We start from the raw sequence: 24,037 nt of genomic DNA, 5'->3' as shown, positions 1-24,037 counted from the left end.
CATTTATCAGTGTACACCAATCATCAGCCATAAGATTAGCCTTAATAACACTGGAATTCTGCAATTTTGCAATTTTTCTTGAGAATTTGCTGATGCTGAATCATCAGTCTTAGCTGTCTACAGTCAAGCCAGTTTCACATCACCATTGCCTAAGAGGCTGCCATCCAAGAAAGAAGCCCCTTCTCCAAAAACAACTAGGCTAGAGGGGTATAAAGCCCCCCAGCATTGAGCTGCGGAGCAGTGGAGGAACTCCAGTGTTCTCTGGAATGATGGTTGGTGCTCCATCCAATACTTTTGGGATTTATTGGGGAGTTGGGGATGATCCAATATCCTCACCTCACTAACATTCTTATCACTAAACACAATCAAATCCTCACAGCAATGCTCCTCCAATATCTAATAGAAAGCCTTCTTCTTCCCTGGACAGTAGAGACAGTTACTCCATCAAAAGCAGCAGGATCAGCTCTTTGTAATAGCTTTGATTTTGAAAAGAAACACTGAATGAGCAGGTGTCCCAATACTTTAGTCCACATAATGTATTTCACCCTGTGTTATTATAGATTCTACTGTATGCAGAGAGTGATGCCAACCTTGACTTCGAGATGGCATGTGCTGATGAGATAAAGAAGGAGCTGGTTCGTTTCGTTCCTGCAGGCCCCGCTCGAGGAACCCGTCTCCGCCTTCGCTGCCCAGACTGGGGGCTCTGCTTTGAACACAGGACCTTCTGCATTCCCCTGGTGCGATCTGAAGCTCCTCCAAACTGCTGCTACCTCTGTAATCCTGCAGATTAAGCAGGCAACGCTTGTGTTAACACAGATGCTAGTAAACATTAGCATTCTGAACGGCAAGGGCTAAAAGGTCGCGCACATTAACATTCGTTGAAGGCTGGCATCACCTGCGGGCAGTTCGGGGTAACCTCTCTGGCCCCGCGTCATGTTTTTTTTTTTGCTGATGCAGGTTAAGATTGGGTGCTTTGCTAATGCTAATCAGCACATATGGTCTTGAAGTGACCTGTAAGGGCCTGCCTGTAGGCAGCTCATGGCAAATCAAAGGCAGATCTTACACAAAGCTCCATAATTATTCTGTGCTAGTGAGCATGACAGCTAACACATTAGCATTCTAGCGCTGTCACTCTCGTATCCCAGCGGAACTGAATCTATAATGCATTTTTAAAGGCTGTGCTGTTTCTCCCGATACTTTCCTTTAGTATTCAATCCCAGTCAGTAGAACAGTGCGTATCAATAATGAATTCAATTAAGGAAAATAATTATGAGCTTCGTAGGGCTCGTCTGATTCTCCTTGTTATGAAGTGGGTACCAAATTAGCTGCAATTCAGACCCACAACCACCCAGAGGAGATGTGACCATCAATTGGCCATCAGCAGCTGGCTTGACATGCCTACAAGCACGAAGAATGCACTAAAACTGGAAGACTGATTGCGTAATTAGACAGATAGCCGTGCATTGATTAGCTAATCAGGTACTAAAGCATGCAAATAAGGCTTAATTAAGCCACTGTGGGCTACAATAATTAGCGACCAGAGTGGTATCCCTTGGGGGCGCTGGTAGAGGACGCCGGTGTTGCCCGTGACCTTCGTGCGAGTATGCTCTTGTGTAGGTGTACATACAGACATAAATACAAAGCACAACCCAAACAGACCTTGCTGTCCCTGCCGAGCAGCTGATACACACTGTGGTCATCAAGGCTGAGATCATCGGGCAGCACTGGTGATGACGACTTGTCCGAAAGCTGCTCCGACATCAGGGAGGCCTGCTCCACTTCAGCCAACTGGATCTGAGGACCAAACAGAGCACAGGGCCCATATTATCTGAGCACCAAGCAGAGTTCAGGAGAAATCGGAGGTTCAGTCATATGAACAGCTACATTTCCATCCAGGTCGGGTTCCACTTCTGTCAGCCAGGAACAGGAAGCTAAAGGCTGCAGTGGGCAAAGGCTCACCAACACTGGACAGTTGAAGACATGGGGCAGTGGTGGCTCAGCGGTTAGAGCTCCGGGCTATTGCTGACAGGTTGTGGGTTCGATACCCGGGCTTGGCAAGCTGCAGCTGTTGGGCCCTCGAGCAAAGCCCTTCACCCTGTCTGCTCCCCGGGCGCTGGAGTTGGCTGCCCACTAGTGCCCCTAGTTGCCCCCACACACACTAGTGAGTGTGTGTGTGTTCACTACCACAAATGCTATACTTTACATAATAGCCTGGTCTGATCATATAGTAGACGACCCTATAGTAGGGACAGGATGTGGTACCAACAGGATGAATCCATGTGTCAGCAGTTCAGACTGGTGGAGGTGGGGTGTGATGGTATGGGAAATGCTTTCCTGGCATGTTTTGGGACAGACACATGCCTCATCCGACACCAGCCACTGCCTCTTTTCAAACTGTTGGGTGACCAACACGGGTACTCAGCTCTGATGCATCGGCTAGCATGATCATGATCCCACGCTGGCCAGCATCATACTGCAGTGATGTGGGAGGAGAAGAGCGAGCCATCCACCCACCTGTAAGGAGCAAGGCCAATTGTGCTCTCTCAGGCTCCGGTTGCTGACAGTAGGCAGCATGCCCTGGGATTCGAACCCGTGATAATCGAGGGTAATAGAGCAAGGCAGTGCCACAAGACAAGACCACAGATGGGGTCTGGCCTTTAACCCATTCGTGAAGTGAACACACACATACACACACACATTACTGATCAAGCACCCAGAGCGGTGAGGGGCAGCCACAGAGGGTGAAAGGCTTTTGCTCAAGGGCCAAACAGTGGCAGCTTGCTGACTCTGGGTATCAAACCCACAACCACTGCCCTAAAAAAAGTCACCTGGGAATGAAACTCACTTCACTAAAGCAGTCATGAGTTCAGTGGACCTAGAAGGGTTAACACTGTAGACAAATTGTGGCCTTTGTTTTTTTTGTGGCCTTTCACTATGCATGTTACACAGTATATGTGACGCCCTTGTGTGTGTTTATGGTCTCATAAGATTGGCTCAAGCCGGCTGGCAGTGCTGGAGCTGAGATCAGACGTGCTCTCCTCCTCCCTGCTCTAGCATATGGAAGCAGAGCTATATGGAAGGTTGAGGACGTATGCTGACTGCTATAGGATCTGCACGTATTTGCATACTGCATCCCCCAGCGTGACTCACTCACATGTCCGGCTACCCCGTGAAGCGTGTACTGTGCATGTGTGAAAACCGAGCTGACAGCTACATTTAGCAGCACACTCACATGGTTGAGACAGCGTGAAAAATGAAGTGTAGCGAAGTTACGGGTCATGGAATGTGACGTTCCATGAGCTCGTACTCCCACTAAACCGACCTCTGCCTAAGGGTGGGCAAAGTGTCATTTTACAACCCTTGAGAACTCACTATTTAAATTAAGCTGCATATATACAAACCATTAAATCTCCAAAACTGCAACTTTACAGGAGGAGGAAAAAGCCCTCTTATGCTTTAATGAAGTGAGTGACTTTATTCCCAGTAATTCTGGAGCATTTCCATTGGTAAAGAAGTGAACAAATGGAGTTGTAAAGTTCTCTAGCTCCTCCCCTCGTTATTATTCTCATCTATTTCTTGTTTGACTGAGAGAATTTCATTCTCTTTTTCATTCAGTTCATGGTTGGAAGCCCTTGCTCAAGCTCTATATTTAAGCAAAATGTTGTGATTGTCAAATTTAGCTCTTTGATACTGCCAAATAACCCACAGGTTCGAAGCGCCCCCTATCTCAAGCAATGCTCACTACAGCCAGCTAACAAAAGCCTGTGCCAGCCATCACAGCTTGTAAGTGTGGTGAGGTGTGAGCAGCACCTACACACTTGGAGAGAGTGTGGGCAATTGTGCTCTCCCAGACTCTGGCTGCTGATGGCACAGCGGCATTGCTCGGGATTCGACCTTGCGACCCCTGGGGCATAGTGTGGCAGCTTATTAGACCCTGAGCCACTCGGTGAGACTTAATTAATTTAACACTGGCACATTTGCTGTGTGCCCAGCAGAGCTTGGATGAAACACTTGGTAAACACTGGCTTTTGGTTTTGAATCAGAGTAACGGTCATAAACAAGAATGACCGGTGTTCCTACAGAACTAACAATTCCCTTTATATGATCAGAAACGCTGTCATCCTCTTTTGGTCCCTTATCCCATCCTTCATCAGGATCTCTGCGGAAAGAAAACCTCTGTAATTCAGGCCTGTCAGGTCAGTCTAGTGAGTGAGATAAAACTACACAAGACAAAACGAAATGGACTGATGGACCAAAGGAAGCCGATATCATCCAAAATGGACCAGTGGACACAGCGGTATATAGAGCTGTCTGTCAAGCTTTTGTCCGTTTGCTCAGGTTGGAGGGAAGCAGCATCTCTAAAATAGCAAGTTTACAGGAGGATGAAAAAACCTTCTTACGTTTCAATGGAAGTCAATGTGAAAAGACTTTATTTCCCAGTAATTTTGGAGCGTTTCTATTGGTCAGTTCATCTGGAACTTTTGATACAATGTAAAGAACAAGTGCAACAAGTAAAAACTGGGGAAAATGGAGTTACAAATCTCTGTAGCTCCTCCCCCTCATTATTATCCTCGCCTGTTTCTTGTTTGACTGAGAAAATTTCATTTGGGGGTTCACCCAGGATACCATATTCGAGGAATTCACCCAAGATACCATACCAGCCACCGTGAGAAGTGCCACTGTGTACTGTGTAATTTTTTGTTTGTCAAATTTTGCTCTTTTTTCTCCCAATCTGATACTGCCAAATAACCCACCTGTTCATAGCGCACTCTACCACTACCACTACCACTAGCAATGCTACCGACAGCCAACTAACAGAAGCCAGCTAACAAAAAACTGGGAAAATGGCATTACAAAGCTCTATAGCTCCTCCCCTCATTACTATAGTCACCTGTTTCTTGTTTGTGGACACCACTTCAAAATGAATGCATTTAGCCACTTTAAAGTTCTAATGACTAATTCCAGGCCTAGGCTAGGGAGATATAAAGCCCCTCAGCATTGAGCAGTGGAACTGGGGATGAGGTGGGGTGGTGATCATCCAACATCCCGGCCTCAGTAATGCTCTTCTTGCTTCTTGCTATAATCAAATCCTCACAGAAATCTATCTACAGAAATTCCTCCAAAATCTAGTAGCAAACCTTTTTCCCTGGACAGTAGATACAGCAGTTACACCAACAAAAGCAGGATAAGAAGCAATGAATGAGCAGATGTCCCAATACTTTTGCCCATATGGTGCACAACATTGTATTTATCTTAGGCCTTGGATAAAACATGTGGAATGGCTTTTTGCTGAAGTTGCAGAAATGCTCATGTGAACCAGTGTTAGCTTAGTGCTAACATACTATTAGAAATCCTATTGAGGGCTAGCAGAAATTAGCATTACAGTATGTTGAAGGTGTAGTCTTTTGCAGTTTTGATGTTTATGGTCTGAACTGAGACCATTTTATGAACACCATGTGTGTGTAGTCTGCAGTGCATGTGTGTGTGTGTGTGTGTGTGTGTGTGTGTTACCTCTGCTGGATGGCACTTGCAGTCTCGGCACACAGCAGGTGAGGAGTAATGATGAAAGACAGATCCTGACAGGTTATCAATCATCTGCATCTCTCCCTCCAGAGAATCCTTAATCAGCAGAGACACACTGTCCAGCCACAGGTTCTCCTGCGCACGTACACACACACACACACACACAAACACACACACACACAAAACAAACATGGTGGGGTTAGTTCAACATGGTCCTACAACTGAGCCTCCTCTATCTGGTCCCCCATTGGACAGTGCTCTCCACCACCATCTTCACCGACAATAAGGCCACGTTACGCACGTGTGTTTTTTTGTAACCTCTATTTCCTCATTACTCTTCTTTGCCTCGTGCCCTGCAGGACAAGCAAGTGTAATTCCATTAAACACTATCTTGCCTTGCTTCAGTGGGGAAATTGCGGCTTCTTTAAATACCAGACCGCCACAGTGGAGCTACAAAAACCCCGCATGTGTATTATTAATTATGTGTTAGCATTAAAAAGTGCTTTGCAGATTAAAGAGTGAGCTTAGCGAGCCTTTGGGTGCCTCCCCTGCATGTTTGCAATAAGAACGGCACCACTTAAGATATTCAAAGCAATCTAGCTAATTGGGCTGCTTGTGTTTGATTATTTTATTGGGGGTAGCGGTGGGGTTGGGGGGGGGGGGGGGAGTGGTCAACAGGATGTGCTTCAGAAAGAGAGCCAGGATGAAAAGGAGGTCTTGCAAGCAATGTATTTCAATGCCTTGAGTGTAGAGTCTGTGAGATTGAACAGCTCATTTCCCAAGTATTACTGGGAATGAAGAAGATGGAACCAAGGCTCACACACACACACACACACAAATACACAAGATCATTGTTGCATCAAAGTCTACCTGCAAATAATTCTTGTAAGTCATAGTAGTTGTAGTTATGTAGCAGTTGTAGTAGTTGAAGTAGTAATAGTAGCAGTAGTTGTAGCAGTAATAGTGGTCAGTTCAGTAGTAGAACAGTAGTAGTAGTACAATAATAGTAGTAGTAGTAGTAGTAGAAGTAGTAGTAGTTGAACAGTAGAAGTAGTAGAATAGTAGTGAAAGAACAGTAGTAGTAGTAGAACAGTAGTAGAAGAAGAGCGGTAGAAGAACAGTAGTAGTAGTAATAATACAGTAGTAGTAGAACAGTAGTAGTAGTACAATAATAGTAGTAGTAGAACAATAGTACTAGTAGAACAGTAGTAGTAGTAATAGTATAGTAGTACTAGAACAGTAGTAGTAGTAGAACAGTAGTAGTTGAACAGTAGTAGTAGTAGAACAGTAGTAAAAGAGCGGTAGAAGAACAGTAGTAGTAGTAATAGTACAGTAGTAGAACAGTAGTAGTAGTAATAGCACAGTAGTAGTAGAACAGTAGTAGTAGTAATAGCACAGTAGTAGTAGAACAGTAGTAGAAGAACCATAGTGGAAGAACATTAATAGAAGAACAGTAGTAGTAGAACAGTAGTGGAAGAACAGTAGTAGAAGAACAGTAGTAGAAGAACAGTAGTAGTAGAACAGTAGTGGAAGAACAGTAGTGGAAGAACAGTAGTAGAAGAACAGTAGTAGTAGAACAGTAGTAGAAGTAATAGTATAGTAGTACTAGAACAGTAGTAGTAGTAGAACAGTAGTAGTAGTAATAGCACAGTAGTAGTACAATAGTAGTAGTAGAATAGTAGTAGTACAGTAATAGTAGTAGAAGAACAGTAGTAGTAGTAGAACAGTAATAGAACAGTAGTAGCAGTAATAGTACAGTAGTAGTAGAACAGTACTAGTAGAACAGTACTATTAGAACAGTAGTAGTAGAACAGTAGTAGTAGAACAGTAGTAGAACAGTAGTATTAGTAGTAGAACAGTAGTAGTAGAACAGTAATATTATTAGTCCCGCAGTGGGGAAATTCCCAAAAAGTAGTAGTAGAACAGTAGTAGTACAGTAATAGTAGTAGTAGTAGAAGAACAGTAATAGAACAGTAGTAGCAGTAATAGTACAGTAGTAGTAGAACAGTACTAGTAGAACAGTACTAGTAGAACAGTAGTAGTAGAACAGTAGTAGAACAGTACTAGTAGAACAGTAATAGTAGAACAGTAGTAGAACAGTAGTAGTCGAACAGTAGTAGAACAGTAGTAGTAGAACAGTAGTAGTAGAACAGTAGTATTAGTAGAACAGTAGTAGAACAGTACTAGTAGAACAGTAGTAGAACAGTAGTAGTAGAACAGTAGTAGAACAGTAGTATTAGTAGTAGAACAGTAGTAGTAGTAGTAGTAGAACAGTAGTAGTAGTAGTAGTAGTAGTAGAACAGTAGTAGAACAGTACTAGTAGAACAGTAGTAGAACAGTAGTAGTAGAACAGTAGTAGTAGAACAGTAGTATTAGTAGTAGAACAGTAGTAGTAGTAGTAGTATTAGTAGTAGAACAGTAGTAGTAGTAGTAGTAGTATTAGTAGTAGAACAGTAGTAGAACAGTAGTATTAGTAGTAGAACAGTAGTAGTAGTAGTAGTATTAGTAGTAGAACAGTAGTAGTAGTAGTAGTATTAGTAGTAGAACAGTAGTAGTAGTAGTAGTATTAGTAGTAGAACAGTAGTAGAACAGTAGTAGTAGAACAGTAGTAGTAGAACAGTAGTATTAGTAGTAGAACAGTAGTAGTAGTAGTAGTATTAGTAGTAGAACAGTAGTAGAACAGTAGTAGTAGAACAGTAGTAGTAGAACAGTAGTATTAGTAGTAGAACAGTAGTAGTAGTAGTAGTATTAGTAGTAGAACAGTAGTAGAACAGTAGTAGAACAGTAGTAGTAGAACAGTACTATCAGCATTAGTATGTAGTTTTGTTAGACCTTCCAGGCTGACTGAGAGGATGAGCACAAATTGTTCTCTCTCACACTCCCTCCTCCTCTCTCTCTCTCTCTCTCTCTCTCTCTCTCTCTGTCTCTCTCTCTCTGTCTCTGTGTCTCTCTGTCTCTCTCTCTCTCTCTCTCTCTCTCTCTCTCTCTCTCTCTGTCTGTCTGTCTCTGTCTGTCTCTCTCTCTCTCTCTCTCTCTCTCTCTCTGGTGTGGGGTAAAGAAGGCACAAAGTGTTCCCAGGCATTACCCAGCGAGGCGTATCTCCCCCCCCTCCAGTTATGCTCGTTCAAGCTTGTCCACACAGCCCAGCGTCAAGACCTGCCTGATGTTCTGGAGATGTTCTGACGCAGTCATCGTCATTGCAGAAGTCGGTTTGAAGGAAAATACGCTCCTGTTTCTATAGTGCTGAACGTTAACGGATATGACTGCAGCCAGCACTCACACCCGCCCTCCCTCCTCATAAACTCCTTATGGCCCTTCACACATCCAATCCAGCCACAGCTCCTCAACTCTCACCCAATCCACCTTACTCAGCATGCTGCTCTGGGATCGACTGATCGTGTCGTGCATCTGCCAACACCTCGGATGTTGGGCTAGTTCAGCTGCAGATACAAAGGCCAGAAGACGCTGGTGTCTCAGAGTAATAGCCCTACCCTGTCGGCTGCATCTGTATGACCATCTATTTCAGGGTTGTGTTCTGACCCCTCGAGACATGGACTCCACCAGACCTGGGAACTTCAATGAGCCTTGGGTGCTTATAACCCCGTCACTCGTCGGTTCACTAGTTGACCTTCCTTGGTAGGTTCTAACCGCAGAAAACCAGGAACACCCCAGATGACCTGCCTGTTGTTGTTTTTGTTTTGGAGATGCTCTGACCCAGTCGTCTAGCAGTCTCAATTTGACCATCGTCTCAGATTTTCCTAGCACCCTGGCCACCCCTCTGGCTACGCCACTGTCCACTAGACAACTTTTCTGCAACTGATGAGACTAAAAGGATGCAACAGAGAACTGCAGAACCTATTTCCTGTCCAAAATATGCCTGCTGGTTTGTTGTTGTTGCTGTTGTTGTTGGTTGTTGTAGATCTTCTCAGGAACATCCAATACTGCATTTATCCAATAAAAATATTGACAGCAATGCTCCTCCACTGGAACAGGCCGCTGATGCTGCCAGAGTGTGCTGTCTCCAGTTTGGAAAGTGTGGTTGGCACTCCAGCAGCAGAAGTAGCAGCAGCAGCAAGGCCAAAATGAGCAGAGCTCTTGAACCCACTGCTCAGTACAAACCACTAACCGTGGCTAATCGGCATTCCCAGGCCAAGAACACAACCTGGAGCCATGTCAGGTTGGGCTGAGCCATGAATTTCTTTCTTTTTTTGATATGAATTAACATGAATTTTCTTTCTTTTGATAAAGTGCCTTAATAGTACAAGGAAATTCATCTCTTTATATATATCCCAGCTCGGAAAGCCAGGGTCAGAGCATAGGGTCAGCCATGCTACAGCACCCCTAGAGCAGAGAGGTCCAGGGCCTTGCAACAGTGGCATCTTAGTGATTTCTGGGTATCGATCCTACAACCCTATGATCAATAACCTAGAACTTCTAGAATTAATGCTGGCGACGTAGGTAGTGCATGTCATGCGGCTCTAGGCACTTGGGGTCTGTGAGGAGTTCCCTGTGTGTTCTCCCTATCAGATCTCATGCAGAGGTGTCAAGTAATTGCGCCATCTTGGATGAGAAGTATAATCATACACCATTCTGACTCCCTATTGGTTCGTAAGTGAGCCATCACACCTGCACATCACGTCCTGTCACTCTCCAGCGAGCTCACAGCAGACTGTGTCTGTAGTCTAGTATGAAGACTGTGTCCGTGGCAGAGACTCAAGAGAGCTGCAGTGAAACGTCCCGACTGAGCCCCACATTTACATTCCAATAAAGCTTATTGATCACACGCCTCTGAAGTCTGACTTTCTGCAGCTTTACAGAACTTCTAGACAACGACTCCTCATGTTTTCCTCCATGAAGCTCATGTTGATGCTCAGTAGAGCACAGAGACGCTCCTTTAATAGAGCTGATATTACTGAAATGCTTCATTTTCAATGGGCAGATCTGCAGCTGAAACAGGAGCCTAGTGCAGCCCAACATTTTAACATCAACATTTTAATAGAACATTCTCCTCATTATGGCTTTTAGAGAAATGGGTTTTTGGGGAGGTGTAGAGGGGTAGTGCATTATAGACCCCTGTGGTGCGGCCTAAGCTTTTCGGCCTTTGTTTTCCTTCCATTACTTTTACTTTTCTACTTGAAGTGGTTCTGAAACCAGTACTTTTACACTTTTACTGGAGTAAAAAGCTTCAGTTGATACTTCAGCTTCTATAGAAGTCTGAAAACCCTAAAACCCTAGTATCTCCACTCACTTCTACCTGAGGAATGAGTGTGAATAAGTCTGACCTCTTTGATCTCATGAGATACTTCTGGAGTATCCCATTCTTTCCCACCTAGGTGACTTGGCCATGTTAAGTTGCCCTTATAGGCAGTGAGTGAATGGACATGCGTGGTACCCTGCAATGGACTGGCGAATGGACTGTTCCGGGTGTATCCCTGCCTTGTGCCCAAGGGTCCCGCAGCCTAGACCTGGAAGTCTAGCACTCGCTCATCCATTAAATATACCGTGGTCTCGTTTTCTCTTTTGGTGGCCCGTTCCAGGGTCGGCATCTCAGCACAGAACTGGTGTCTGTGATCAAAACTTGAGAGCGAGAATCGTCATTAGTGACAGAGCGCTGCGGTGAACAGAAGAAGCATCTGCTTGCTCGCTCTCTCGCTCGCTCTCTCTTGTTCTCTCTCTTTCTCGTTACGGAGGTAAAAAGGAAGACGGCTGGAAAACAGGTCTGAGCGACAGAGCGGGAGGCAACATGCTGCCGGATCACACTGCCACTCACATATCACTCTGCTGCTTTTCATCCCAGCCTTCTTCTCTATCTCTCTCTCTCTCTCTCTCTTAGTTCTCTGTATGTATCTCTCTCTCTTTCTCAATTCAGTTCAATGCTTTATAAGCACGACTGCCTCCCAGAAAGATGGTCATTAAAAAAAAGCCTTGCAAAGTCAGCAGGGAAGCTTACGTCTTCAATCTTACTGAAATAACAGGACCGTTCAGCGTAGCACTCGTGACATCTGTGATGACCTATTGTTTTAAATATGGTGTACTTACTGTATTTGCGTATTTGCATATACAGCCTACTGTATGTGTGCACGTCAAGGGAGTAGCTTCCGCGGGGGAGTGAGTAAGTAAGTAAGTCAGTATTTATAGAGCACATTAAAAAGCACAGAGCTGCACACAGTGAGAGAATATGAGCATAATATGATACGGTGCCTTGCTCAATATGACACATACTTTCCGTAGGGTTGAGGTCAGGACTTTGAGAAGGCCACCATTGGAAGGTTATGTGTGTGTTTAGAGGTCAAACACAGTCTTCCAGCTGATGGTTTAAAGTGATGCTGAAGGAATCTGCTCTTTGCAGCAGGATAGCCCAACAGCTTGATCCTACCACCACCATGTTTAACAGTTAGTTACAGTGATCCTGGGTTTGCATGTCCCTTCTCTTTTACGCCTTCAGCCATACATCTGATCATTGTCGTATCTGGCCATAACACTGTTCTTCAGAAGGGTTTCCTTGTCCATGTGGTCAGCTGCAAGCTTTAGTTAAGCCTCAAGGTGTCCATTTTTGAGCAGGGGCTTCTTTCTTGGATGGCAGCCTCCATGGCATCCATGGCGATGTCAACCTCGCAGGTGTTCTAGCAGCTTATAGAGCACATTAAAAAGCAAAGAGCTGCACACAGTGAGAGAATATGAGGAGAATATGATACGGTGCTTTGCTCAATGCGCCCCCTCTCCCCCCCTTCCTCATCCCCAGTTCATTCCTGCTGGTTCAGGGGATTGAACCCTGGAGGCCTCACCTCACAACTTACCGGATGTAAAAAAATCTGCTGCTATATGTCTAATAGTCTTATAGTGTCAGATACCACAGGATGCCTTCAGAGGTCTGGTGGAGTCCATGCCTCGGTCGGTAAGATCTATTGTGGTGGCACAATGGGGACCCACCTAATATTATGCAGGTGGTAATAATGTTATGGCTGATGCTTGTATGCGCACGCAGCACATGACAGTGTTGATAGGTGTGACTTGACTTTTCTACAGCAGTTTGGTTCTGAGGCCAGTTTGGGGATGTCAAACTTTTCTGACTGTTCCAGGAGGTTCTCCAGTTGAGCATGGCAGTTGGGGACTTCTTCCAAAGCTTGGACCAATCAACACCTCCCAATAATGTTTACTTAGTTTCGTTTTTGGCAAGAAATTATATTGTAACTACTGGTTATCGGAGGCTCCCAGTGGTTCAGCGGTCAATTGTGCTGCCACTATGGCCTGGAGGTCGCAAGTTCGAATCCCAAGCCATGTTGCTTTGCTATCAGCAGTCATCGCAATAGGCCTTGCTTTTTCCCCCCCGGGTAGGTAGATAGTGCTCCATCCCCTCATTACTCTTAAAGTGACGGTGCCCAAAACAAGCATCTGTTAGCTGGTGCGACAGAGCTGAGGATCCGCTTCCCTTTGTACTTCTTGTATCTCCCCTCGCTCCTCCCCTTCGTCGTTCTCTTTTCCCGTTATCCCAGGATCTGCACATCCTGACACAATACATTATCCGTCTTTATCTGAGCTCGCAAACAAACCTCAGGCTCTTGCTCGGGCTCCCGCGTGAAGCCTGCTTCCTTCCCATTTTAGCTTTTCCACATTAATTATTTAAATGTTGCATTCCTCTCGTCCGTCTCATCTTCCTCACCCCCTTGTCGGCACGCTCTGCTTGTTCCAGATTGAATGTGCCTCTATAAATAGACTCTGAGGAGTTTGCCGGCCGTAATCATGGTCCCGCGCTGATGGAGTGGAGGGGGAGATTGGCCTTGTTGCTATTGCATTGGAAATTGCCCAATCACTGCGGTCAACAGGTGCCCCAGGAAGAGACCGCTTGGAGCTATTTTTATCACTTATCGCACAAAGGTGGGCTAGCAAGACAACTGTCAGAGCCTTCGTACTTACAGCTAGAGACTAGGGAGCAAAATCCCACAGGTGTGTATACACACACACGCACACACACACACACACACACACACACTCATACAATGAATTTTATACCTTCTCAAGACATGTTTTGAAGTGATGCTGAAGGATTCTGAAGCTTGCAGCAGGATAGCCCAACAGCTTGATCCTACCACCAGCATGCTTAACAGTTAGTTACAGTGATCCTGGGTTTGCATGCCCCCTATCCTTTACTCCTTCAGCCATACATCTGATCATTGTCTCATCTGGCCATAACACTGTCCTTCAGAAGGGTTTTCCTTTCTCCATGTGGTCAGCTGCAAGCTTTAGTTAAGCCTCAAGGTGTCCATATTTTTGAGCAGGGGCTTCTTTCTTGGATGGCAGCCTCCATGACATCAATGGCGATGTCAACCTTGCAGGTGTTCTAGCAGCTTCCAGTTCATGGCAGGTTCTGGTTGTGCTGTGGTGTTTCTTGGGGTTTTCCTTTGTTGTTCCTGACCTTCCAAACCAATTTCCTCTCAGCTGAGGAACAGTGATAGTTTGGGTGTTCTTCCAGGCCATGGCAAACTGGCCACTGTGACCTGAGGATCGCTGGTTCAAATCCCAGGTCTTGCTGCCAGCCACCTGCAGCTGGGGCCTAAGAACGCACAATTTGCCTTTCTCTACTAACAAGTGGGTTGGGTAATTGGTGTGACTGGGGAGTGACAGAAGTGACAGTCCTAGCTTGTGTAAATCTGTTTTATTTATTTTCAATGATTTATTGCAGTGGATATTCCAATTTTACAGCACAGAGTACTGCCAAATAAACCCTTATATCATTATTCTAAAGTATTTATCATTTTTGTTTGTGTGTGTGTTTATCGTATGTGACACCCTGGTATGAGGTACGTTTTCCAGAGAACCGAAACAGCATTATGCGGTCACCGTGTCAGTGTGTAATTATTCTGAGGGATTATTCTGGCCTTTATGATGTTCTGACCCCACCGCATGCTGATCATTTCACATGAGTCATTGCCAGAACTGCTTTGCTACTACAGCTCCATTAGATCACTCCCGTCCCATAAACACAATCATATCTCTGCGCCGAGCAGCGGGGTATCCATCATATGTCGAAATAAAGAATTTCAAATCAGGAGGACAAATGAATTATGGAAAAGCTGCCAGATAACCCTGTCTGGCAGCACCTGGTCCAAAAACCGAAAATAAAAGAACTCTTTTATGAGAAATGAATTTTAGCAATTCTCTCAATTCATAAATCTTTAAAGATGGTCCATATTTATCAAGCTACTGAAAGAAAGGACGTTGACTTACGACTTACGGGAAACACAGTCATATCAGAATATAATGACCACCTTCTTAATAGTGGGAACAGCCACCCTTGGTTCGGGTGACACTAGCGAGACGTCATGGCACAGACTGTATTAGGGTGATGGAAGGTCAATATAGAGGTTAGCTGCTCCACAGTGGTCTCTTGAATGCTCTGTACTGCTCGTCGGAGTTGTCGTACCCCTCTGGCATCAATGGCCTGTGAGGCTCCACGGGTAGGCACTTAATATGAGATATGTCCATACTCAGTACACCTTCACTACGGCGGCTCCAGAACATCCCACCCCCCAGTTAGCGGTTTCCAAAATGCCACTAGTCTTCGCCCACTGTCACAGTAATATCCAAAAACTATGACCAACCCTGGTCCGGTACGTCACAGATGCCACGATAAATAAGCGAGCACACCAGTCAGTTGTAGCAGAGTGCAAAACGACGGTCATGGGCAAAGGATGCGATGTGACTGATGTCGAAATGGGCATGATAATAGGGCACCGGGCCAAGGGTGGTAGCATCTCGGAGACCAACAACTTCATGAGATGTCCTAGAGTTGCCGTAGTGAAGGTGTACCGAGTAACAGTGGCATAACAGTGGTGTCTTAAGGGCCATTGATGCCAGAGGGGAGCGACGATTATGGTGAGTGGTGCAGAGCAGTCAATGCGCCACTGTGAAACAGCTAACCTCTATAACGACCACCTTCCATCAACCTAATCCAGTCCATGCCATGATGTCTTGCTAGTATCATCCCCAGCAAGTCCAAAAGAACCCTTTGAGCCTCGTTTTCTCTGGTTGGGTAGGACTGTCCTGCCTCTTTGCCCATCACTTAGCAAAATCCCTGCCAAAGTGAACTGCCAAAGTCTATTAGCTGACAGGATTGACAGTTAGGGTTCTCCTCCAAAGGTGTTGAGATGGTGCTTCATCACATGCAAAAGCTGGAAAAGCTAGAACCCTTTCTTCTTAAAGGACAACTTACAAACATGCGTCATTCTGCAGGCAGGAGACTCACCTGTGCAGGTGAGTACAGCTTTCTATGGTTGTGCGATTCGTGGCCCGCTCTCTGAGGTGTGTATCCACTTTGGCTGGCGTGGACGTGAGCCCCCACCATGGCTGCATGTCTGCCACCACACTCAGCCGGCCTCTCGTGGATTCCACTGCTGGCGCCTCCACCTCCTCCTGCTACTCCTCCACCTCCTCCACCTCCTCCTCCTCCACTCGTGACCCCGAGCCCAGGGCCGGCAGCAGCCGCCAGCCCCCCAAGGCAGCACAGCCCACCCTGCGCCAGCTCCAGCTCGATCTCCGCGTCCATCTCTGCATCCTCCTGAGCCTCTTTGTTGGAGTCGTCCAGGTGCTTCATCAATACGGCCACCACCACGTTGATGAGCACAAACTGGGCGGTCAGCACGAAGCTGACGAAGTACATGGGGGAGATGAACTGCAAGCTGGCATTACAGGAGTTGGGGATGCCTGGGGGGCATTCACGCAAGGTGTCCTAGGAGGAAATGCAGAGTTCAGCGACATTAGCTTCGATGGTTTTTATTGCGGTGGGTGGCCAAAAGTATGTGGACGAACCTCCTAAGTATTAAGTTCGGTTGTTTCAGCCCCACCCGCTGCTAACGGGTGTATAAAATCAAGCATATAGCCATGCAAGAGCTATTTTTATGGAATGGAAGCAATGTCTAGGAGCGACGGCAGCTCAGCCACGAAGCAACAGACCACGCAAATTTAATAAAAAAAATAATAATAATAATAATAATCACTTCCAAACTGCCTCTGGAAGCAACGTGAGCACAAGAATTCTGCATTGGGAGCTTCATGAGATGGGGTTCTAGCTACTCACAAGCCTAAGGTCACAAGCATCAGCTGGGGTGGTGTAAAGCATGCCACCACTGGACTCTAAAGGAGTGAAAGCGTGTTCTCTGGGCTGATGAATCACACTTCACTATCTGGCATTCTGATGAACGATTCTGGGTCGAGCAGATGCCTGGAGAACGCTACCTATGCTAATGGTGTGGCGGAGAAGGAATATAATACATGTAATAGGCTGGTTTTCAGGGTTCAGCCCCTTTCCTTTTCCAGCATGGGCACAAAGCATGGCTCCAGAGACCTGCACAAACCATGACCTCAACCCCACTGAACATCTTTGGGATGAACTGGAGGGTCGATTGCGAGCCAGGCCTTCTCGCTCAACATGCGTGCCTGACCTCACAACTGCTCTACTGAACAAAGCTGGATTTTTTATGGAAAGCCTTCCCAGAACAATGGAGGATGATATAGCTAGCAATATAATATGGGATAGCCAACTCCATTTTAGCGCCCATGGTTCTGGAATGGGATGCCCAACAAGCGTTTATAGGTGTGGAGGTCAGATGTCCACATACCTTTGGCCAGATGCAGGTGAATATATACCAACTTGACCCAAAATAAGTATGAAGAATGGTTCTAATGTGGCCAAAATTCGATAAAAAAGGATAAAGCTCTAGAAAGGATCCAGAATAATGAAGGGAATGGCCCAGAAAAGTTGCATAGCATCGAAATTAAAGTTAGAATTAAATTAATATCCCCAATGCCTTGTATGTCAAAGGTGATGAGATGACTAATTAGGACTACTGTCAATGGAATTTGATTAAAATGTCGCTTTTTACAAAGCAGATGTGCAGAAACCCAAGTTCAAACCCGTAAGGATCAAGCCGAGGCTGACATAAAACTCTCTATAAGAGCAAGGGAAGAAACACTGAGAGGAACCAAGACTCAAAACGGGAGCCCATCGTCCTCTCGGTCACACTGGAGAGTAGTTGGGATACAAAGACAGTTAGGATAGTAGTTGGGATACAAGAAGGACAGCTTACACAGAATCACAGAGGAAAGATCTCGGAAATAAGCCAGTGACTAATGGCTAACATCTAACATCAGAAAAAAAAGACCAGGTCACCTACTGAGACATGTGGAATACAGCTGTGTGCTGCTGAGAGAACACCGAACCTTGATTTTTCACATTAAATAATGTGCTAAGGGGTTCGGTGTGAAATGCTCCATTCGATAGAAACACACCAAGTCAACTGGTGAAGAGGTTTGAAGAGGCTCATCCCTGCTGGGAAAAAAACAGCATGGGCAGCTCAAGCTGGTCAAGATGGTTAAGCTGGTTGACCAGGTTAACTCTTGACCAGCACTGGGTATGCTTTTGTTTGAGTTTGATGGTTGAGCTGGTCTACAATAATGGTCAGCCTGACCAAGCTAGACAACCAGTACGGTCAACATGACCAGCATGAGCAAGTTGGTTGACCAGCAAGACCAAACTGGTCGACCAGCATGACCAAGCTCATTGACCAACATGACCAGCCTGACCAGCAAGACCAAACTGGTCGATCAGCATGACTAGCATGAAGTGCAACATACGCTATGCTGGTCAAGAGCTAGTTAATTACCTACAAGCACGATCAACCTGACTAAGCATGTCAACCAGCATGACCATCATGGTCAGCATGACCATCAAGCCCAAGCTAGTCGATCAGCATGACCAGACTGGTTGACCAACATGACCCGCCTGACCAGCAAGACCAAACTGTTCGACCAGCATGACCAAGCTGGTTGACCAACATGACCAGCAAGACCAAGCTGGTCGACCAGCATGACCAACCTGAGCAGCAAGACCAAATTGGTCGACCAGCATGACCAGGCTGGTTGACCAACATGACCAGCCTGACCAGCAAGACCAAACTGGGCGACCAGCATGACCAGCCTGACCAGCAAGACCAAACAGTTCGACCAGCATGACCAGGCTGGTTGACCAACATGACTAGCCTGACCAGCAAGACCAAACTGGGCGACCAGCATGACCAGCCTGACCAGCAAGACCAAACAGTTCGACCAGCATGACCAGGCTGGTTGGCCAACATGACTAGCCTGACCAGCAAGACCAAACTGGTCAACCAGCTTGACCAAGCTGGTTGACCAACATGACTAGCCTGACCAGCAAGACCAAACTGGGCGACCAGCATGACCAGCCTGACCAGCAAGACCAAACAGTTCGACCAGCATGACTAGGCTGGTTGGCCAACATGACTAGCCTGACCAGCAAGACCAAACTGGTCAACCAGCATGACCAAGCTGGTTGACCAACATGACTAGCCTGACCAGCAAGACCAAACTGGTCAACCAGCATGACCAGGAGGAAATGCAACATACACTATGCTGCTGATCTAGAGCAAGTTAATTACCTACAAGCACGATCAACCTGACCAAGCTAGACAACCAGTATGAACATGCTTGACCAAGCCTGCATGTCAGCATGACCAATCTGGTTGACCAACATGACCAGCATGACCAAGCTGATCGACCAGCATGACCAGAATCATGACCAATGACAAGAGCTCTGACCAAAAGCAGGATAATCAGCTAGCTTAGCAGTATAGGGTATGTTTTTGTTTGAATGACCAGCTTTTCAACCACCTTGACCATCAAAGACCAGCCTAGACCATCTGGATTTTTTCAGCAGGGATAAAAAGGATTTGAAGAAATCGAGCTCAGAAAGTGTCTCTATAATCCACCTTCTCTTCAAACCACTGAATGACTTTGTTGACATCTAACAGACTGATACTGATACTGGGGTTTTTACATATGCGACACATACAGGCTTAATTATTAGGACATTAGGCTGCACAGTTACTCATCAGAGACAGCTCTGTTCTGGGCTTACTTCTCATTTGTGACTCTCGAGTTCACTTACTTTGCTTTAATGAATGAAGAACCTTTTTTAATTGTAATTCACCTTCATGATCCCGTTCCAGTTGTCACCAGTGGAGACCTGGAACAGCGTCAGGAAGGCCATGCCGAAGTTCTCGAATGTAGCGTGCCGACTCATCCCTTCGCATGGGTGATCTGCATTACACACTAAAAGTAGATCAGGAAAGGAGAAGGAGATTAGAAAGTGAGATGGGAGAGATGTGTGTGTGTGTGTGTGTGTGTGTGGGTTCTATAACAAGACTTCTATAACAGGCAGACGTGGCTAAATACAACCAGGACTTAGTCTAGACTAAATCCAGAACGTGATGCTGATCCAGGTGAAGTTCAAGGAACATCTCATCAAATATCAACTTGGAATATCGTCCACATCTGAATGTGCTGCTACTTTTTAAAGGAATTGTTTGCTGATATGCAGGGCCAGCCCAAGCCTTTATGGGGCCCTTAGCAGATTTTGGTTGGGGGGGTGGGGGGTGTTGGGGGCTATACTACCACCTCAGCAAATAAATTTAAATGAAATTAATATAGAAACTTGTGTGTAATATCTTGGTGCTTTTGGGGGGGGGGGGGCTGGTGGCGTTGAGGGCCCAAGCTGCCGTATAATTCGAGTATGCCTTAGGCCGGCTCTGCTGAAATGATCACTAATCACATTTCAAAACGCTTCAATATGATTTGATTCAAAATGATTTGATTCAATATGATTCAGGATAGAATTTTACATCAAACCGACTCTGAATTATTAACATTTTTTAATTAATCAAATACACAAATTTGTAAAGTTATTTATTTGTTTATTTATTTATTTATTTATTTATTTATTTATTTATATGTTTTTAGCTTTTTTGCCTTTAAACTGATTCATAGTTCATTAAAAATAGTTTTACCCTCATATTAATATTCCAAAATATCCCTATTTTAATCACCACCTTCAGAGTGATGCATCTCGATGCACTCATACACTGCCACATTCCTATAGTACACCCACCAGCACGCCCCAAAACTTTTACCACGTCTGCCAAACTTTACTGCTACAGTAATCTGTGCCATCACGACCTGTTTGGGTCAATTAGGTCGTACAGCTGTTGTTTTATATTAAGAGCTTCTCTCACCCAGTTCTCCAAACAGCTCCACACCCAGAGCGGCGTAGATGAAGAACAGCAGCATAAACAGCAGACCCAAATTCCCCACCTGCAGAACACACAGTTAATCAGCACGCTATTAGCTAATTACTGTAATCAGAAGAATTCAGCCTCAGCCAGTGGAAGCTTAGTAAATACGGTAACAGCTAATAATGACTCATAGAAATATGTAAACAAACAAAGAGCAGAATTTTGACTTAAAGCCCATCGACCCTGTGTGTAAGCCCACACATCAGTTCCTCACTTAGATAACTACATTGTTGTCATAATTAACAGTTTTTTAGGCCCTAGAATAGAGCCCTGTGGGATGCGCAGGGATTAATAACTGAATAAGAAAGTTAGGGTTCAGTGGGTTGAAGAGAAGATAACACAGGTTCAGAAGATAAAACAGTCCTCTGGCTTTAGTAAGGTTTTTAAAAAATGCTTTCTTAATGGTCAACGTAATGCAGGTATATCTCTGAAATAACTGCAAATTTAAATATTATTTTATGATAAAAAATCTTCCCAAAACTTTCTCTGATGTAGTTTTTAAATAGGACATTAATAGGACTCTTCACACGTCTATTCCCTATTCACACCACAGTGAACAGCTCAGACTCATTGGTCTCTTTAGAACAAGGCTACTCAGTAGGTGGGCTGTGGTCCGGGTCCGGACCTAAACGAATTTTATTGCTGAGTATAAAACATAAAAATAAGAAAAAAAAATAAAGATAATGTGTCTAAATCTGTCTAAACTTGGTGTTTCCTGCTGTCCAAGAGAAAAACAACTTACACCACTTACAAGCAAACACTAACAGCAGAGTGTCCATCTGGTCATTTCACTTCTTGTCTGATGTTAAAGATTTCTCCCACAAAACTGCAGCATTTTTGCATGTACACTATGTCCAAATATTTGTGGACACCCTTTTTAATGAATGCTTTCAGCTACTTCAAGTTGCACCCATTGCTGACACAGATGTGAAAATGCATGCACACAGCTTGTCTAGTCCCTGCAAAGAAATACTGCCAATAGAATAGGACTCTCTGGAGCAGATAATAAACATGACCCTATTGGCACCTTGGTATAGAGGGTATAAAGCCCCCCAGCATTGAGCTGTGGAGCAGTGGAGAAACTGTGTTCTCTAAAAGGATGGTTGATGCTCCATCCAATACTATTGGGATGAGTTGAAAATGTTGAAAATAAGATCCAACATCCTGACTGCAATCAAATCCTCACTGCAATGCTCCTCTTAAATCTACTAGAAAGCCTTCTACTCTGGACGGTAGAGACAGTTCCTCCAACAGAAGCTGGAGAAACAGTGAATGAGCAGGTGTTATAGGGAATTTTCAGACGACTACACTTTGGTCGTTCGCTGAATTCTGGACTGTATGGCCCTCTATGGACCTTTGACCTTTGACCCAATGGATATTTGATATGTAAACCAAGCATTTCACATCAAACCACTCTGCACGCACCTTTTGACTATGCAGAACATTCGAAAACATGGTGGAATTTACTACACCCCTTTACTGGTCGTTACATGTACTGGATGTGGTATATTTAGTTGAGTTGGAGTGTCTGATTGAGAGGGTCCGGTTGTTGGGATTAAGAGACTGGCTAGTGGTCATGTTCAGAGCTAGTTCCATCAGAAATACTAGTAACTTGTCGGATTTCACTGCAGGGATGGGCACACTTCAGCAAATCACGTCAGTACGGCTGGAGATCAACACAACTCCTACAAATATTGGCAAAACTGCTGCATGCAAATCAATACAGTGCTCTCGGAGGGTTCCTACTATATCAGCAAATGAGGTTGTGCAGACATCCTCTGCCTGGTATATTGACGTGTAAGGAAAATGAAACAACTCAGTCGACCATCAAGGCTTCAACGCAGTATGGATCAGATTTGGCTGTCAGCAATGGATCCTGCTCCGAAGTTTTGAGAACAACTTGACCAACACAAACCATTACAAACCCTTGTAGGTGTGGGGTCACTATACAGTAGATTGGCCTGTAGATATAATTCCCAGTGTCTGCTAGAGGGGTCTAAAGCTCCCAGCACTGACTTCACACAAAAGAACGAAGAGTTTGTATCTCACCTATTCATTTTTGAGACCTGATCAACTTAAGTGACCAAAAATGTCGGTAGCATTTAAGCTCTGATAACTGAATTAACTCAATAAATCCAGTACAATTAGGCCAGGCAGCTACACCACAACATAGATTACCACACCTGACCGCACCGGTAGTCTGGGGGGAATGACTACACACTGACGGTGAGTGATGAGTTTAAGGACATGCCCAGTATGCAAATAGATAGTACCAGAAGCCCATGGGGAAAGGTGTGAGTGTACAAACACAAGGCCCACCCTGAAGGTCACCATATTTTATTGTACTCAACTACTCAACTCTCTCAGTCAATGAGACTTTGAGACCCGATCAGCTTAAGTGATCCCATAATCAGTTAGTATTTAAGCTATGTTAACTTAATTAACTCAATAACTGCAGTGCAGTTAGCTTTTACAGTGTCAGCTTAACCAACCAACCACAGCACCCCAGCCTCTCTAGGAAGGCAGACGAAAAGAGGTACATAGATCATTTCATCTGATGTGTTTTCCTAGAGAGTGAAGCAACAGCTTATAGGAGCTGTTCTCGTTCTTTGGATGAGCTATAAGAGCACCACAGGAACGAGAGCGCAGCAAATTAACTTTCAGCAGTTTACAGCACACTAAAAGGAAACGGCTCTGAGTGGGTGTGCTATAGCTACAATGGCATTAGCGCAAGATTATAAAACTTTCTCGGCTAATACACCCACCCACAGCCTACTTTCCCCTCTGCAAGTAAACTCACGTGGCTTTAAAGCAAAGAAGATCTAACCTTCAAAGAGATTACATGAAATAGCATGTTTAATGAAGGGCAGCGGCGTGCATGTCATTACTGAAATCGGTCATCTCTTGGCAGCAGTGGCAGAAAGTGAAAGATCTACTCAATTACCCTCTCTGGCCCATCATTCGTCCTTGTGATAAGGCCAGAAGCGTGTGACTGGATGTGGACGGCGTGGGCCCGGACTGTGAGGAGGACTCTAATGACATGGATCAGTATTCATCCATGACAGGAGGGTGATATCATCAGTGATGAGCTAAACACTATTTCTCTTATTCTAATTAGCACCACCACATCAGGCCCGTGCACTCACGGTGACGAAGGTCGGCTGGCCTGTTGAGGGTGAATGAGCACCTGTGCTGTTTGGTTAACCGTTAGGGACAGTATGTATGGACATAACTCCTGTGGCTTGGACCACTGCTGGTCAAATGTTAATGACAAAGCAATGACTGCATTCAGGGACGGTCTCAGTAGATAACCCTCGAAACTGTACATTCAGTTATGCAACTATCAGGAATTAGCATCTACTTAATGGAGC

General features: G+C 45.0%; 1 protein-coding gene across 1 annotated transcript in view; it reads right to left on the bottom strand.

Moving 5' to 3' along the window:
- Positions 1 to 24,037, bottom strand: part of cacna1ib (calcium voltage-gated channel subunit alpha1 Ib) — a 144,601-nt gene that overhangs the window by 6,290 nt on the left and 114,274 nt on the right. The window contains exons 28-33 of the mRNA XM_072683504.1: positions 20,607 to 20,685; positions 19,526 to 19,647; positions 15,767 to 16,249; positions 5,512 to 5,658; positions 1,660 to 1,794; positions 591 to 780 (exon numbers count right to left, since the gene is read on the bottom strand). Coding sequence (XP_072539605.1) covers positions 591 to 780; positions 1,660 to 1,794; positions 5,512 to 5,658; positions 15,767 to 16,249; positions 19,526 to 19,647; positions 20,607 to 20,685 — 1,156 coding nt within the window. The remainder of the gene's footprint in view (positions 1 to 590; positions 781 to 1,659; positions 1,795 to 5,511; positions 5,659 to 15,766; positions 16,250 to 19,525; positions 19,648 to 20,606; positions 20,686 to 24,037) is intronic.

Source organism: Salminus brasiliensis, chromosome 7 (assembly GCF_030463535.1).
Source record: "Salminus brasiliensis chromosome 7, fSalBra1.hap2, whole genome shotgun sequence".
Lineage (NCBI taxonomy): Eukaryota > Metazoa > Chordata > Actinopteri > Characiformes > Bryconidae > Salminus > Salminus brasiliensis.
Note: the sequence above shows the minus strand (reverse complement) of the source record. Positions and strands in the feature narration are given on the sequence as shown.